The sequence below is a fragment of the Mandrillus leucophaeus genome, unplaced genomic scaffold, assembly GCF_000951045.1.
Source record: "Mandrillus leucophaeus isolate KB7577 unplaced genomic scaffold, Mleu.le_1.0 Scaffold79, whole genome shotgun sequence".
NCBI lineage: Eukaryota > Metazoa > Chordata > Mammalia > Primates > Cercopithecidae > Mandrillus > Mandrillus leucophaeus.
In genome coordinates this window covers 2,786,959-2,800,023 of record NW_012108585.1, presented here as the reverse complement: position 1 = coordinate 2,800,023, position 13,065 = coordinate 2,786,959, and the positions used below count along the sequence as shown (strand labels likewise).

Genomic DNA, 13,065 nt, shown 5'->3' with positions numbered 1-13,065 from the left:
AACCCTGTCCAGGCCGTATCTGCAGTGTCTCTCAGCCTGGCGATTGGACAGCTTCCTATGTTAGCTGGTGAGGCCTTGAATCCCAGGCAGAAGTTGCCAGGATCGGGCAGTGGGCTTCTTTCTCTACAAGGGAGATGTTCTTTCCACTGAAGCCCAGATCACTGAGACCGGAGGAGACGAAGACCCGTCTGCAAATTTGTCAAACAACATCCCAAATGCAAACCCGATTTTGTTCCCAGTATTTCCTGCAAGAAAGCAATATGCTTATCGGAGTGAAAGATGTTCACAAAATAGGATTCAGCGAAGGGAGTGGAGATTAGACAACTTGCCCTTAACTCCTGCCTCAAGTTGAGACTCTTTATTACGTATCTGCTTTTAATTTTGAAAGGGTAGAAAACTCAAACATGGATGGAGGAGTGGCTGGTGTATTTCTTCTCAATGAGACGTTCCGAAGGCAAAACCACGGCTTGGTGCCCACTGGTCCCTAAGGGCTGGGCTCTGACGTGGACGCCTGGCTGAAGGATCGCTCTGGGAGGTGTGTTTGGCAAATCTGTAGCCAGGCAGTGGGGCTGTTAGAAGAAAAGGATTGTGAGGCTGTAGAATGATCGTGAGGCCCAGATAATGGGAAAGGCAGGGCCACCGCCCTGCTAGGGAGGCAACAAAGCCTCACTGGCCGGCATGGAACCTCCTGAGCAGGAGATCCACGGAGGACTCCACGGTCCCTGGGTAGGGGGAGGTGAATCTGAGGCCACCACAGTCCCTCCGTGTTTATTCAGCAGTCCCACCACCAAGAGGCCTCTGCTTTAGGAAGGAAAGAAATGCCCCGTGTCATGTGCCACCAGAAGAGCAATGCAGAGACGAGGCTCTCAGCCTGGCACTCAGGCAGTAGGCAGGCAGGCCCACCTTTCTCCAGGGCAAGTTAGGCTCCCCCAGCTGTGTGGGAGGCCAGGAGAAACCTTTCCCTACAGCTACAGAGCAGGGGCCAAGGAGAGCAGATATTTTCCAAGAGACCCAGGGAAGCAAAGGGCTACCCAATATTACTACTTAACATTGCAAAGGAAGCAGAAAAAGGAGGCGAGCTGAAGAGAGGTGGTAAGCTGCACCCTCCAGCGATGGCGGATCGTTACAAGGATGGGCTGAGTTAGACAGGACGAAGAGTCCTTAGGAGAAGAGAGACTAGGTTCCAAATACGTCCCAGTGCAAGTGCAACCACAAGCTGGGCCACTGCTGGTGTCATAACCTCTGTGGCTTAGAAACAGGAGCACACGGCCGGGCACGGTGGCTCAAGCCTGTAATCCCAGCACTTTAGGAGGCTGAGGTGGGCGGATCACGAGGTCAGGAGATGGAGACCATCCTGGCTAACACGGTGAAACCCCATCTCTACTAAAAAATACAAAAAACTAGCCAGGCGAGGTGGCGGGTGCCTGTAGTCCCAGCTACTCGGGAGGCTGAGGCAGGAGAATGGCGTGAACCCGGGAGGCGGAGCTTGCAGTAAGCTGAGATCCCGCCACTGTACTCCAGCCTGGGCGACAGAGCGAGACTCTGTCTCAAAAAGAAAAAAAAAAAAAAGAAACAGGAGCACACAACTGGATGCCTCCCTCTCTTCATCAGCCTCATGGCCTAGACCCCAGGGAGATGTGACTGGAATCTGGGCTGACCTCACAGAAAAGCCTGGCCCCCTGTGGTTGTGGGGAGGAGTCTAAGGGATGAAGCCAGGTCCAGACAGGCTGCAGGTGAGGCATGAAGCACGGGCCAGAGATGCACCACTGTACTGCCTCCCTGTCAACCCAGGCAGGGCCCCTCCCTCCCAGGGCTCCTGTTTGGTGCCTACTCACCCTGCATTTCTTGTCTCTGCTTCTCCGACTCATGATTTAATTAAGATCACATATGGGGCAAAGCACATATAATCAACTCCAACTCACTCCAGAATTCCAAAATTTTGCCTAAACAAAATTCGTCCCTGCAAGTCACCCTCATCCCTCCACTGGTCCCAGAAGCAGCTGCTCTCATTCCCAAGGCTCTTTCTATGCATGTGCAAAAGGCTCCCAGGAGACTGAGGCCTTGAGAAAGATGCCGAATTCTGAAAAGGATTTAGGGGCATTTGGAACAACCCACCTTAAGGACTTTTGCTATGGTTTACTGAGTTATTCAAGGCATGCGTTTAGCCGCTCTTTGTTTATTCTGGCATGAGCAGAAGCCGTAAAATCTCTCCTATAGCTGCATGCACACCCCGAGTGCTGTGAGCCAGAGCTAGACCTGGCTAATGACACTAATAACCTTAGTGCCCCTTGTATCACCCAAATATTTGTGAGGTTCATATGGCCAAAGTGCATCATTCATTGGCCAGGCAAAATAACGCAACAACAACAACAAAAAACCCTAACGTGGTTCCAAGCAACCTCGTGAGCCATCCAGATGGCCAGAGACGAGGAACTAACTCGCAAATGATCTTGACGTCCTCCTGCGTTATTTCCTGCAGTAAAGACCCGGCACTCTCACAAGATGGTGAACGGCGGGTGCTCTGGAGACATCCACAATGGCTGTGTCTCCTCCGGGATGGCACAAAAGGATCCTCCAAAAATAGGCCTCTGGGATAAAGAGTTCCTGACATTCTGGCCTTGACTCTGCAGACTGCCAGGACTTCAAGGGAGGGAGAGTCCAAGGTGACGGCCACTTGAGCACTCACTGGGCTCAGAGTAACAAGGGACTAGCCCAAAGGAGCCGGCTTCTTCTCAAGGTAAAATCTGCTGCAATGGGCTCCCTCCTATTACAAGACGGATGTGTCGATGGAACTTCATCACCTGCGTTTTAATAACCTACACTTCACCAGTGTATGTAGGCCTGTTAGGTACAAATTGTTTATGGAGAATCTTTTTGTGGGGTTACTAACTTATTTATAAGGAGATCACGTCTACATTTTATTTCAGATTCTTTGCATTGCTGTTTTGAAAGCCTAGACGGACTCTTATGCTACCGTGGAGCAGGGTGTCTGGGGGGAAGCTGCATTTGATTGGGGTTTGGTTACCTGTCATCTTTGTCTTTCATAGTTCCCTGTTTCCTTCTCATCTACCTGTCTTGAGCAGTCTGGTTCCCTGGGGCCACAGAACCAGGCCCCCTGCAGAGTGAGAATGGGGATGTGGCCTCTGTACGAGGCCAGAGCACAGGCACAGCCCACATGCGCCCCACCCTCACCCCACACCTGCAGACTGCATGCTCATGGACGAGCTGTCCCAAATGTGCTCAGTGATACAGCAGGGAAACTGGCAGAGGAACTGCGGGACCAGATGTGGTCTGAGATGACACGAAGTCCTTAAGCAAGAGGATATCCTTAGCGGCACCGAGCAGCATGGGTTCCATTAGGAGCACTCAGGTCCAACCGTGTGTGTGCATGCCTGAGTGGGAGTGGCAGGGTGTGTGTGAGCACGCCTGTGTGGGAGTGGCAGACAGGGGTGTGTGTGCGTGCCTGTGTGGGAGTGGTAGAGAGGGGTGTGGGAGTGGTAGAGAGGGGTGTGGGAGTGGTAGAGAGGGGTGTGGGAGTGGTAGAGAGGGGTGTGTGCCTGTGTGGGAGTGGTAGACAGGGGTGTTCTTGGGAACATCCTGTCCCTCTGGGGAAGTCTGAATTCAAAGTGATTTTCATGGATCCTTTCTTTTGCCTGAAGGCCAGCACAGTTAGGACCAAATTGAAAAGAGATACTACAGAAGGAAGAAGAGGGATGTACTGGTGAGACAGCCAAATGGCAAGCGGTCCCCAGAGAAACTCCAGCCAGCCTGCACACTGGGAGGAGTGCACACTGGGGTGGAACCACAGACATTCACGCCACCGTTTGCAGCAGGGAGACCTGACCCCTCCTTTTCCTGGGTAAAACCTTGGATTCAGCCTGTGAGGCGGGAAGCCCATGGGCAGGAAGTGCACACTCTCACTTTGCTGAGCGTCTCTCTTTCCCTTTCTGTTCCTTTAGCAAAATAAATCTCATTTTTCTCACTCGCTAAATCATCTGCGAGCCTAAATTTTTGTGGCTGTATGACAAGGACCCTGTCTCCAGCTAACCTAAGGAAAAGTCCCGCAACACTGGTAAGAGAAAGGGAAAGAGACAGGCAGTGATACTTACCCCACGACCACAATGATAAAATCGAGCAGATTCCAGCCGTTGCGGAGGTAGGCATTGGGGTGAAAGAGGAGTCCATAGGCGATGACTTTTAAAAATGCTTCCACCGTAAAAATTATGAGAAAGAGATATTCCACTCGTTCCTAGGAAACAAAAATAGAAAAGAGAGAAAGATAAGTCATTAGTTTGGGGATTTGGAAAGTTTGGAACCAGCAGATCTCACAAGTAGATGGAAGACAATGCTGCCCCCACTGTAGTGGGACCAAGTGGGGACAGTCAGGCCAAATTAGCAACTCCACAGCTCCTACCATGACAGCACCAAGCTACTGGGGATTACGGGATTTTCTTTTTTTTTTTTTCATCAAAGTTCCCCCATTAAAACGTAAATATTAGACTAGTGGAAAAAATTCCTATTTTTTTGAAACATTTTATTGAGTTAATCAGTTGACATTTTATTGTGCCCTCCCAGAAGAGAAGTCACAATGTCTGCATCTAAAGGGAAACAATGTCAGGGCAAAAAGAGAAGGGGATAAAGCAGAGCTCCTGGAAAATCGTGCTACAATTCTGCAGGCACGAGCCCTGAAGACAGCAGACTCGGTCTTGGGGAGGGTACTAGCTGAGTTCCTCCAAATGACGGAGTGAAAATGCAGCCACAAAGAAATGGAGACGGTGAAGATCCCTTAAGAGCAGCCCGGGCCGGGCGCGGTGGCTCAAGCCTGTAATCCCAGCATTTTGGGAGGCCGAGACGGGCGGATCACGAGGTCAGGAGATCGGGACCATCCTGGCTAACACAGTGAAACCCCGTCTCTACTAAAAAATACAAAAAACTAGCCAGGCGAGGTGGCGGCGCCTGTGGTCCCAGCTACTCGGGAGGCTGAGGCAGGAGAATGGTGTGAACCCGGGAGGCGGAGCTTGCAGTGACTGAGATCCGGCCACTGCACTCCAGCCTGGGCGACAGAGCGAGACTCTGTCTCAAAAAAACAAAAACAAAAACAAGAGCAGCCCGGACAGAGGCCACCTGCTCACGTACACCGATCCAGAAATGTGAAATCTCTTTCTTAAGAAAATAAAACCTTCTGTCCAAAGACATCAAACATTTCAGCAGAGAAAATCAGCGTTTTGAGGATGGAGGCAGGCACTGGGTGGGGGTGGAGAATGGAAGGAGCCCCTCTCTTCCCTTGAGGGGTAGGAGACAGTCTTCTTCCTCCCCTGACACCTTGAAGAAGGGCTTTGCATTTAAGGATGCAGCTCCCACCCCTGGGAGCCCAGAGCGAACAGGACAAACTTGTTGGCTCAATTAGAGCGAGCCGACTCTGTGCTGATTCATGCTCTTCCCTCGCCACTAATTGCTTTCTCCCACACCCCCATCCCAAGTGCAGAGCCTTAATGGCCCCCACCAGGCAAAGGCTGCCTGGATGCCTTCATGCTCCACTGCTTGCCTCTGCAGAAGCCTCAGCCATCCTTCACTGGAGCCATGAAACACCCATCCATATTGCATTTGGGCACAGGCCCTCCAGAGTGGGGCAGGCCTGTCCGTAGCCCCAAGTGGGCACTGGGCTCAGAACCCCTGGACCCATTTTCCCCTCCTCTGCTAGTCAGAGGGAGCTCTGGTGTATGCATGTGGGAGCAGTGGGGAGGGGGTGCTCCAGGCTCACCCACATTCTGAAGGGGGAGTGTTACCCACAAAGGCCCACTTCCTCCTGCCTGGCCAGCTGGGCAGGGTCCTCCAAGGCAGGGCCATCGGGAGCTGGATGGAAAGCTCTGTAGGGAGCCTTCGGGTACCTGGGCTCCCATTCACTCCATCACAATCCCCTGGGCATGCAGGGAGTGCCAGCTTCACTGTGAAGCAGTTTGAGGATGCAAATTAAAAACTGTAGAATTCTGGGCCCTGTCCAGATCTACTGAAACAGATCTCCTGGCTGTGAAGCCTGGAAATATGCACTGTAGACAATTTCCAGGTGTTTCTGAGGTACCCGGAAGAACCACCAGCTCACATGCTGATGAAAGCCCAGATCACGCAGAGGCAGTGGGAAGAGAGTGCGGGGGTCAGACTTAATCAGCATCTCAGAGGCAGATTCGTCCTTCCCTTCCTGCCCATTTTTGTGCCATAAAATGCATTTAGGGAGGCGGCTCCCTTGGGGTTGTGACCCAGGAACAAATCAGTGTGTGGGAAGCTCCAATCTTTTCAAGTCAGGTGGTGTTGGGTTAAAATGTACATCAGGGCCATGTTGAAGGAGAAAACATGGGACAACCCAGCACAGGGGAACCTGAGGATGTCTGTGGGAATAGGAATAGAGGAGCTGTCACACAGCCACTCAGCCCATCTCCTCATCCCCAACCCGTGATGGTTCAGAGCTTTCATGTCTGCCACTAGATGACAGGGTCACTGCTTTCCGTATTCCCAGAAAGTTGAAGCTGAGATGAGAAAGAAGGAAAAGGAAAGGGAAACAAACGGAAGTTGGGTATCCATTAGGTGTCAGGTGCTTTCATATGTGCTTGTTGTTTTCACTCTTTTATTCCATCCATCCACCCACCCACCCATTCATCCATCCATTCATCCATCTTTCCACGCACTCACCCATCCATTCATCCATTCACCCACCCACCCACTCACTACTCATCCATTCATCCATCTATTCATCCACCTGTCCATCCACCCATCAATCCATCCATCCACCCACTCACCCTTCCATTCATCTTTCCATCCACTCACCCACCCATTCATCCATCCACCTACCCACCAACTCACCACCTATCCAGCCAGCCACCCACCCATTCATCCATCCATCCATTCACCCACCTATGCACTGACCCACTCATCCATTCATTCACCCATTCACCCACCTGTGTGTTCATTCATCCATTCATCCATCCATCCATCCATCCATCCATCCATCCATCCATCCATCCATCCAACCACTGATGCACCCATCCATCTGTCAGTCCACCCATCCACCCACCCACCCATTCTTCTATCCATCCAACCACCCACTCATCCATCCACCCACCCACCCACACATACATACATATATACACCCACCTACTATCCATACACCCATCTGTACATCCACCCACCCATCCATCCATCCATCCACCCACCCACGGAAGCACCCATCCATCAGTCCACCCATCCACCCACCGACCCACCCATTCTTCTATCCATCCAACCGCCCACTCATCCAACCACCCACTCATCCATCCACCCACTCACCCACACGTACATACATATATACACCCACCTACCATCCATACACCCATCTGTCCATCCATCCGTCCATCCATCCACCCACCTATCCATTTATCCAACTATCCATCTATCCACCCACCTACCCATTCATCCGTCCATCTACCCACCCACATATATCCATCCATCCATCCATCCATCTATACATTTATTCAACTATCCATCTATCCACCCACCTACCCATCCATTCATCCATCCATCCATCCATCCATCCATCCATCCATCCATCCATCCATCCATCCATCTATCCATTCATCCATCCATCCATCCATCCATCCATCCATCCATCCATCCATCCATCCATCCATTTATCCATCCACCTACCTATACATTTATCCATCCATCTATCCATCTACCCATTCATCCATTCACCCACTCACTCATTCATCTATCCTATCATCCATCTACTCATCCACTCACTCACCATCCACCCACTCACTCACCCGTCCATCCACCCATCTGTCCCCTCAGTCATTCATGATCAGTGTGGCACAACTAGTTGCACTGTCAAAAAGTGACCCTGTATCTCCCTCTGGGTTGTCTAGATAATGAGCTCTCCAGAAGAGGTAGCACTCAAGCACAGAGTCCCTCCTCCCCCTGTCAGAGAGGGCAGCAATATCCTGAAGGCTCTGAGGGCCCTATGTGCTGGGAAACTGGCATTCCCAGACAACTCCTGTAAACAGCTGGCACCCCTAGTCCAGACCACCTGGCACTAAGCAGTCTGCTTATTCCCTCATTGACAGGCTGCTTTCTCTTACTTAATTGCCCTATAAAAAGAGAGAGCCATGGTTTGGGGGGTGTGGCGAGGGTCCTCCACTGGGGTACAGGCTTACTGCAGGACCAGCAGCATCCTGGACCTGGCATATCTCTTTTTGAGATGGAAGGGTTGGGGGATGTGACTTCTCTTGTTGACCTTTGGCCTTGGCAAATTTTCCCAATAAAGCCTATTCCTTGATCCATGCCATGTAATATTTTTCCTGCATCCTAGCATAGAACATGGGGAGACCCAGAGGGACCTGCTGGAGACTTGAGAAAAAAAGTCTCAGAAACAAACCTCAAGGATGTACTGGTACAATGCAGGGCAAATGGACAGACGATTCCAATACAATTAGTACATGGCATTCGGGAGGCAAGCACAGCTGGCTATGGATGGACTTCCCAAAGAAAGAATCTTCAAGCTGAATCTCTGAGGATGAAGAGTTGTCCAGGTGAAGAAGCTTAGGGGCTGGGGGTAGCGGGTAGGGAATGTAGAGGGGGTCAGGCATTACAGGTGGAGAGTGAACTACGAAGATGGGAAGTATGGACACAGCTCTGCGATGCAAACATTTGATTTGGCTGGAGTGAGGGTGTTGAAGTAGCAGGGCTGGAGGGCCCAGCAGGAGCAAGATGACCAGGAACTTTGTGGCTATGCCTGGATGCTTGGATTCCATTCTGAGGAGAATGGGAATGACCTGGGGAGATATGCCCTGCAATCTGGCACTGGCTGGAGAATGAGTGATGGGGTTAAGGGTAGGGGAGAGCGACCCATGCGGAGATCATGGAGGCTGGAGCCATGGTAGAGGCAGTGGGATTGGGGAGACGTAGGTGGATTTGAGAGGAGAAAGCATGTGCTTTGTTTTCTGGTTGCACGTAGGGGTTGAGGGAAGAGGCAGTGCAGAGATGTGCAATGCCCCCTCCCTGAGGTTTCTAATTTGGGTGACTGTGTGGATGGTGATGCCTCTCACTGCAGCAGGGGACTTCAAGAAGAGGAAGAGGGGTTTTGGGGGAAGGTAGAGACATCAGTTACGAACGTGCTGAATTGGAGATACTGGTGATCAGACCCACAGAGGTGGGGCCCAGAGCAGAGTTCATCTTTCAGGGGAGGGCTGAAAGAGGAGAGTGTGCAGACTAAAGAGATAAGGGCAGACGCTGGGCTCCAAATCAGTACGGAACAGCCACTACAAACGCCAATCAGGACGTGCATCCCATCAGACACCTCATCCCCAAGAAATCCCCTTCACATTATGCGAATTTATCTCCAGCAGAAGTTACAGGACCTCTCTTAAAATCATGAAGTCTGGGAGAGAAAGAAAGTTAAAGGTTATCTAATTAAACTCCTCACCTGAAAAACTAGGATACTGACAAGATATTGAAGCCCGGGAGAAACATGCAGAGGACAAGAAACCAGACTTTCTGACCTTCAAGCCAAAGGTCTGTTCATCCTGTCTCACCTGCCGGGGTACTGGAGAAACAGAGTTCACTGGTCCCACTTATCCCCAGAGACATGGCTGGTTTCACAATCCTCATGGCTGACTGTTTAAGGGTCTGAGATAGAACTGAAAGGGCCCAGGGAGCCAGTAAGAAGGGGTCTGAACAAGAACCCAGAGAAGGACAGCTGCCTATTGTTGAAAAGTCTGGGACACGGTCACCGTGAGGCATGTGTGTACTGCGTGTGTGCGTGTGCTGACTAAATGTTGCAACAAGCAGTGTTATTCAGTCTCACCTTAGAGGCATGACTGCCCTTCTAGAATTACTTTAAAAAAAAAAAAACAACCAAAACCATAAACAAGCAAAACAGCTTGGTTAATTCCTTCAAAACATATGTCGTGCTGTCATAGAAACATCTAAGGGCGAGTATGAATGGAGTGAAGAAAATAAAAAGTTGGTCAAAGACTGTTCTCATGGATGCCCCAAGCGCCTCTGGTTCCAGGAATACGCAATTCTGTGGCCCTCCTCATGCCTGAACTCTGAAGCCAGAGGCCTGTGTGCCTTCCTGAATCCTGGGTGGTCACAGAGTTCATTGAGAAGGCAATATTCAGCATGCAAACTGGCCCTTTTGGTGATCTTGGGAACTGGGAGACTTTGGAGGCCAAGTGGGACAGATGAAGACTCCCATTCCTACTGTTCAGTGTTAAGGTTGGATAGTGTAGAGGAGGTGGGAACAACTGCAGAAGAGAGAATGAATCCCAGACCAACAGCATGGAAGCACCTAGACATTCAAAGCTGCAAATGGGCTGTACCCAAGACCTTGGGAGCCCACCCCTCACAACAGTGTGCCCTGGATGTGGGACATGGAGTCAAAGCAGATCATTCTGGCTCTTTAATGACTGCCTACTGGGTTTTGAACTTGCCTGGGGACTGTGACCCCTTCTTTTGATCAATTTCTCTCTTTTGGAACAGGAAAATTGACCCAATGCCTATATTCCCATTGTATTTTCTAAGTAACTAACTTGCTTTTGATTTTACAGGCCCATAGGTGGAAGGGATTTGCCTTCCATCTTGCTCCTGCCGGGCTCTCCAGCCCTGCTACTTCAGATGAGTCTTTGGACTTACGAGTTAATGCTGAATGACTTAAGACTTTGGGGGGACCATTGAGAAGGGATGATTGTATTTTGCAACATGAGGACATGAGATTTGGGAAAGGGCAAGAGCAGAATATCGTTTGAACATAACCTCACCCAGATCTCATGTTCAACTGTAATCCCTAGGGTTGGAGGTGTTTGGGTGATGGGGATGGATCCCTCATGAATGGCTTAGCCCATCCCCTTGGTGATAAGTGAGCTCTCTGCATTCCTGTAAGATCTGAGCATTTAAAAATGTGTGGCAGCTCCCTGCTCCATTCTCTCTCTTGCTCTGTTCTCACCATGTGATGTGCCTGCTCCCCCTTTGCCTTCTGCCATGATGGAAAGCTTCCTGAGGCCTCCCCAGAAGCAGATGGCACCATGCTTCCTGTACAGCCCACAGAATCATGAGCCAATTAAGCCTCTTTTCTTATACATTACCCAGCCTCAGGTAGTTCTTCACAGCAGTGCAACAATGGTCCAACACAGGCTGGAAGGGGTTCCCCGACACTCCTGGAGGACCCTGCTCCTCTGACAGTGAGTGGATCCCTGCCAGCCTTGAGGCAGGCTGATGGCCTTGCCCACAGATAGCTCCTGTCTTTTTCCTTTCTATCACTTTCTCTTCAATTCTATTTTTCCTTTATTGCTTCCTATTTCCATCTTCTTTTCCCTTTCTTCCTTCTCTTCCTAGATCTCCTACTGGCAACTGGGGGTCCATGGTCACACTCATGTCTGAAATATTTAGAAGAGGTCAGTGGAGAGAGCGCCCCAGTTCCAGGAATCATGACGGCTTCTAAACACTTCTAGAGCTAATTAGACACTGATGTGTACTGGCTACCCTAGTTTTCCATTTATCTTCTCATGTATACATTACCACTCTTTTCAACTACATTATAAGCTTTTGAGGACAAAGGCTCAAGAATGAGAATAATAATGATGAGTCTTTACTGATGAGAAGTCTTTGAATGATGGTAATAATTTTGATTCTGGCGCCAACTGGCTGCACGTCCTTGGACAATCACTCTACTTCTCGGGTCTATTTTCTCATGTGCAAAAGGACTTAAGAAAATTACAGTGCTGCAAAGAGCTCTAGGCCCCCACAGAGGGCTTCGGGACAGGTACAGGCAAGGGGAAGGCTAAGCAAGGAGGCTTCGACTCCCCATCCCCTCTTGAACCAGAGCAATGCCATAAACCCACATGCTGAGTGTCCAAGGGTTCTAACACAGTTGAAGAGGGTCCAGGGAGTCAATATGACAGAGTGTGGACAGAGAATACACACAAAAAGCAGCAGCTATCTATTACTGACCCGGTCTGGAAGACTTTTATTGGCTTTATGTGCCGAGTTCTGCATAAGATTTGAGAAGAAGGATCAGTGTTTTTTTTCATTTTTCTTGGTACTTTGAATACCACTTCCAAAGTGGTAGATAACTTCCAAAGTCCCTCCAAGATGCTATGGCGAGGGAGACCGCCAGGCCCTGGTCTGTGCATTTTTGCCCAAGGCACAGTGAGATTTTAGGACATGGGACAGAATAAAGAGCTCCTCTTCTTCACTTCCTCTCCTCGTTGTTTGGAGGATCACCATGAATACAAATAGACTTTATAATAAAATACCCTTCATTAATGAGATTATTCATATTTGTACTTTAGAGGAACACAGACTCCTCATGAGCAGAAGCCATGCCAGGGTAGATCTCTTGGGACCAGGGCAGTCTGGAGAGACTGAAGTGTCTATTCCCATGTGCACCGTAGAGCTGGGGGATGCCCGCCCACCTGTGCTGAACACTGTGTGGCCACATCCACTAGGCGACAGACCCAGGAGTGAGAACTCATACCAAGACAGCCTGTGTGTGCCCACCTAGACAGCCTGTGTGTGCCCACCAAGACAGCCTGTGTGTGCCCACCAAGACAGCCTGTGTGTGCCCACCTCGATTTATGTAAATGTACTTATGGAAGCCAGCAAGAATTCTCCACCAAACAGAATTGATGAGAAGCCCAGTTATGCAATTCCATCTCAGTACAAGGTGCAGAAGACAATCAAAACAATAATAATACTTCAAGCAGCACGTTGTATCTCAGGTTGTTTCAGAACTTGAATACTAATCAGCCTGACCTGTCCATGCAGTTCCTGCCTATTCTCTATCTGAGAGACGAAGGAAGCACAACCCCTTAGGTCTCACTACTTCATTCTTCTCCCATGTATTCATCCGGCACGCCACAAATACTTCCCGAGAACTGCACTTTTCACCACCTGCCGCATTGCCCTCTCAGGACATCAGTGAGTTGGAGAATGTAAGAGGCCAGGAGAAAAACCAGGACACCCATCCCAAACTCCTTGGGATACGGAGGTGAGGGAGAAAAACCAGGACACCCATCCCAAACTCCTTGGGATACGGAG

At 50.1% G+C, this 13,065-nt stretch overlaps 1 protein-coding gene across 3 annotated transcripts in view; it reads right to left on the bottom strand.

The window, feature by feature from the left end:
- CACNA1C (calcium channel, voltage-dependent, L type, alpha 1C subunit) overlaps window positions 1–13,065 on the bottom strand; it is a 775,650-nt gene that overhangs the window by 255,111 nt on the left and 507,474 nt on the right. For all 3 annotated transcript variants that reach the window (XM_011967155.1, XM_011967154.1, XM_011967153.1), the window contains exon 4: window positions 4,110–4,249. In XM_011967155.1, coding sequence (XP_011822545.1) covers window positions 4,110–4,249 — 140 coding nt within the window. The remainder of the gene's footprint in view (window positions 1–4,109; window positions 4,250–13,065) is intronic.